The sequence below is a fragment of the Mus caroli genome, chromosome 19, assembly GCF_900094665.2.
Source record: "Mus caroli chromosome 19, CAROLI_EIJ_v1.1, whole genome shotgun sequence".
Taxonomy (NCBI): Eukaryota; Metazoa; Chordata; class Mammalia; order Rodentia; family Muridae; genus Mus; species Mus caroli.
This window is the reverse complement of record NC_034588.1, coordinates 9,403,838-9,407,908: the sequence shown is the minus strand read 5'-3', so window position 1 is coordinate 9,407,908 and position 4,071 is coordinate 9,403,838. Positions and strand designations below refer to the sequence as shown.

The following is a 4,071-nucleotide window of genomic DNA, read 5'->3' as shown; positions in this document are numbered from 1 at the left end:
AAGAATAAACAAAGCTACAAGGCTAGAGCTAAGAAAAATACAAACCAGGAGGGCAGCTAAATGCTTAAAGGAGTTACCTAAGTCTCTTAAAAGCAAAAAGAGATGGACATCTATCTAGAAATAGTGAATTTATTCAGAGCAAAGTGGTATTCCCCAACATCAAGAGTTTTGCTAGTGAATCCAAGTATAATGGAAAACATTAAAAACAAATGTAGAAACAAAAAGGTATAAAGCACACATTTTCAAGTATACAATTTGTTTTATTTACAATACCCTATAAAAATGTAAATTTAGAAATTTTTATTTTATTAATTAGAACTGAACAAAAAGCACAATAAGGAAGAAAAAAAAATCAAGTGTTTACTTGATCGGGTGTGAAGGGAAGGTAGGAAAGGCTCAGTGGAGACAGTCAGTAGATGGTAGAAGGAAGCTAGGGACTGTCACTGGGGAGCAGCTGGTGGAGCCTGAGGCCACAAAATGAGAAGAAATGGAGATGAGTACAAAGACAGCTGGTTGTAACGGAGGGCTTTACTGTTATACAATACATGTATGTGCAAAACGTTTATTCTCTTTAAATATCATAGCCTGTCCCCCGACTACATTCAAAAAGGTGAGAACAGCAGAAAGTAGGATCAGGAAGGGAATATAAAATAAATTCAATTTATTTTTTTCAGAACTGTAACCACTAGGAAGCAGAGTCCCTTATCCTGGCTGACTGCTGAAGGGAAGAAAGGTAAGTGGAAGGGAAGTGTCCCTAAGATTCACACCCAGGCCCTGCTGGCTGCAGTGGATGGGGCTCAGGTGAGACTTAGCAGCCAGGACAGCAGTTCTGCTGCAGGGTAGAGGAGAGTGAAGAGCAGAGCCCAAGCTGAGCAGCCACGGCTACATTTGGAGCTTTCTACCCAAGACACTAAATGAAAATGGGGAAGAGGAGCAGAAGCATGGCTTACAGAAGTCACGTCAGGAAGACAGTGCAGGCGCACAAAAGCTACACTGCAGAAGCAGGCTCTACGTGAGGCTCATCTTGGGTACTCTTGAATGCACTTGAGGGGACAGACTCAAGCACGCTGTAGTCATCACAGGAAAAGGCTTAACCGTGTGTGTGCTGTTTCTATTATGGTTGTCAGGAACAAAGGAAATACAGGTAAGGAGAAACAAAAGTCCTCTCAGCCTAGAGCTGGGCATCAGCCAACTAACAAGTTTGATTTAATGTAATGTGCTGTATACCCTGTATTTATATATTAAAATAGTAGAATCCACCAAATGACAAGATGGAACAGAAACAGATTAAAAATATATCGGCTGGNTTATTTTTAGAGGTATATGTTAACTAAATATTTTTTAAACAAACTTATTCTTTAAGGACCCTCTGGAGACCATACGAATGTTTGTGTAGGGGTGTGTATATATTTACCTATATCTTGACTTCTACTTAATTTTGACTCTCCTATAATCATATTAATAAGGGGAGATGAAAAAAAGACTTCAAAGCGGGGAGGAGTCCTTTGGTATACTACAACCTACTTTGAATTGTAATAGTGGAGATGGGATAAAGGGACATTATATTTGTGTCTCTAGGGCAAAGAAAATGCAAAATTGAGAAGAATTGAGTAAAAGTAGGACATGCAAAAGTGTAACGCAGAAGGTAAAAGAAACCAGCAGAAGTACCACCCAGCAGAAGTATCAGAGCAGCGGGACTACCTGGCATTCAGAGCTAACTTCTGAAAACAGGAATGGATCCCACAAGACTTTGCTTTGGGTCATAAGCTACCTCCCCTCCCTCATTAAAAACACTCCATTGGTGATGGCAGCAGTGCAGGTGGCAGCCAACAGGAGGTACAGGATACTCTGGAGATCTTTTACCGTATCCCCTGAACCAGCCTAAGGATATGAAGAGAAAGACGACTTGTTTGTATGAGTAAGTTAAAATAGGATCAATCTTTTGCATTCAAGTTATGGTCTTTACAAGAATTCTCATAATACAAGACCTTAGATGCCTCTCAGCTTGTGTTGTTTTCTGAGGTATTGTTGTACACAATACAGTGATCTGTTTTAGAGCGCGCGCGCGCACATACACACTCTCTCTCTCTGGATGTCTCAATCTCTTACTCTCATTCCACTTCATCCTCCCCATGGTGTGATGTCTGAGATACCAAGGTAAATGTGTTCACAACTTACTGCAGTTTTGTTTCCAGCAAGTTCAGTTTCTGCCGGTCAACATAGCGAGAAAAAAGGGACACTAGATTTGTAGGGATAGAGATTGGTTTGGCCAGGGCAGCTTGGGGGATCCGTAGAAGTTCTCGGGTTGCCATGAACATAACCTCTGTCCTATAAGAGAAAACCCAAAACAGCATGAGAAGTAGAAGGGAAAGAGAAGGAGAGCAAAGATAATTTTAAATATTAAAATAGATAAGCAATCAATACTGACCACTGGTTATTTTGCGTTGATTCTATAGCAGGATCTGAACTCTGTAGGTCTTCTCCACGGCTTAGTAGGATTAGGAGCAGTGACAAGCCAAACTATAACAGAAATCAGATGGAATAAAACTTAACAATATATCTAAAAGGCTGGAGAAATGGATCAGGAATTAAGAGCACATGTTCTTGAAGAGGATCAAAGTTCACTTCCCAGAAACCACATAATAGTTCACAACCAGCCACTGGCATTCACAGGATGCACACGCAGGCACACAAACAGATCCACTCATACACATAAAACAAATCTAAAAGCAACAACAGCAAAACTCAAATACGGTGCACCTAAGCCTCTTCCACATCAGCTGATAGGACCATGGCACTGAGTGGGAATGCCTCTATACCAAAGTCTTTGTGTAGCCAGGCGGAGAGGTCAGGCAAGCCTGGAATTAAAGTTGTCTTTCCTCTAAATTTTTGTTTCTCACATAGCAAATGACAAGCATAGAAAGCCACTTCTGTATACCCTATCCTGTTGTGAAAATATTTTCCACACCAGTCACTGATAATCTAACGATTTTGTCTTTCTCTTTTTTAAAGAATCAAGAGATTAAGAAGAAAAGTCAAAGTTCATGGAAAATTAGAAGAAAGAAAATTAAGTAAAGTTATTTTATAAATAAGAAAAGGCATTAAGAGCTACATCGGGTCCTGGAGCTATAGCTCAGTTGGTGGCATTCTTTTCTAGCATGCGCAAGGTTAGATTCCCAGCACCATATAAACCTGCTGTGACAGTGCATACCGATAACCCCAGCATTCAGGAGAATTAAAAGTTCAATGCCATCCTTGGCTACACAGGAGGTTGGGGGGCAGCCTGGAATACACAACAATGGCTCAAAAGCAAAACAAAACAAATCAACAAAAATATAGAGAAATATACAAAGGGGAAAAAAAAATCAAAGCTGAAAGGAAATTTTAAAAAACTTATACTCCCGAGGCTAGGAAAATAGCTCCACTGGTAAAGTACCTGCGTGCAAGCGTGAGGACCTGAGCTTCAATCCCAAGAAATCACAGAAAGCTGAGGATGGTAGTGTGTGCCTGTGATTCCGCCTCTGGGAACTGGAGCCTGTCAAATCACTAATGTACATGGCCAGCCTGTCTAGCCACATCAGTGAGCTTCAAGTTTAGTCAGAGAACTTATCTCAAAAAGCAAAGATGGGATGGGAGCCCTCTGCCTCAGGAGAAGGGAGCGCCATCTTGGTTCCCGGACTCCCCCGAACTTAGGAACTTAGTCTGCACAGGTGAGAGTGTGCACCACAGAAGCTGACAGCTTCTGTGACCTGCCAAAGCAACACAGCATCTGGGAAAGGTCCTGTTTTGGGCCTTCTTCTTCAGCCAGGAGGAGGTCCAAACACCAGATATCTGTGCACCGTCCCTGTAAGAGGAGAGCTTGCCAGCAGAGAGTGCTCTAACCACTGAAACTCAGAGGAGAGAGCCTGTCTCCCAGGTATGCTGATAGATGTTAATCAGAACCACCAGAAGAACAATCTCTTAACAGAGTCAACTATAACAACTACAGAGATTACCAGATAGGGAAAGGTAAACGTAATAATCTTACTAACAGAAACCAAGACCACTCACCATCATCAGAACCCAGCACTC

At 41.6% G+C, this 4,071-nt stretch overlaps 1 protein-coding gene across 1 annotated transcript in view; it reads right to left on the bottom strand.

Annotated features, from left to right (window-relative positions):
* Positions 1 to 239: 239 nt before the first annotated feature.
* Positions 240 to 4,071, bottom strand: part of Patl1 (PAT1 homolog 1, processing body mRNA decay factor) — a 32,769-nt gene continuing 28,937 nt past the window's right edge. The window contains exons 17-19 of the mRNA XM_021151752.2: positions 2,429 to 2,520; positions 2,179 to 2,328; positions 240 to 1,881 (exon numbers count right to left, since the gene is read on the bottom strand). Coding sequence (XP_021007411.1) covers positions 1,860 to 1,881; positions 2,179 to 2,328; positions 2,429 to 2,520 — 264 coding nt within the window. The 3' untranslated portion in view covers positions 240 to 1,859. The remainder of the gene's footprint in view (positions 1,882 to 2,178; positions 2,329 to 2,428; positions 2,521 to 4,071) is intronic.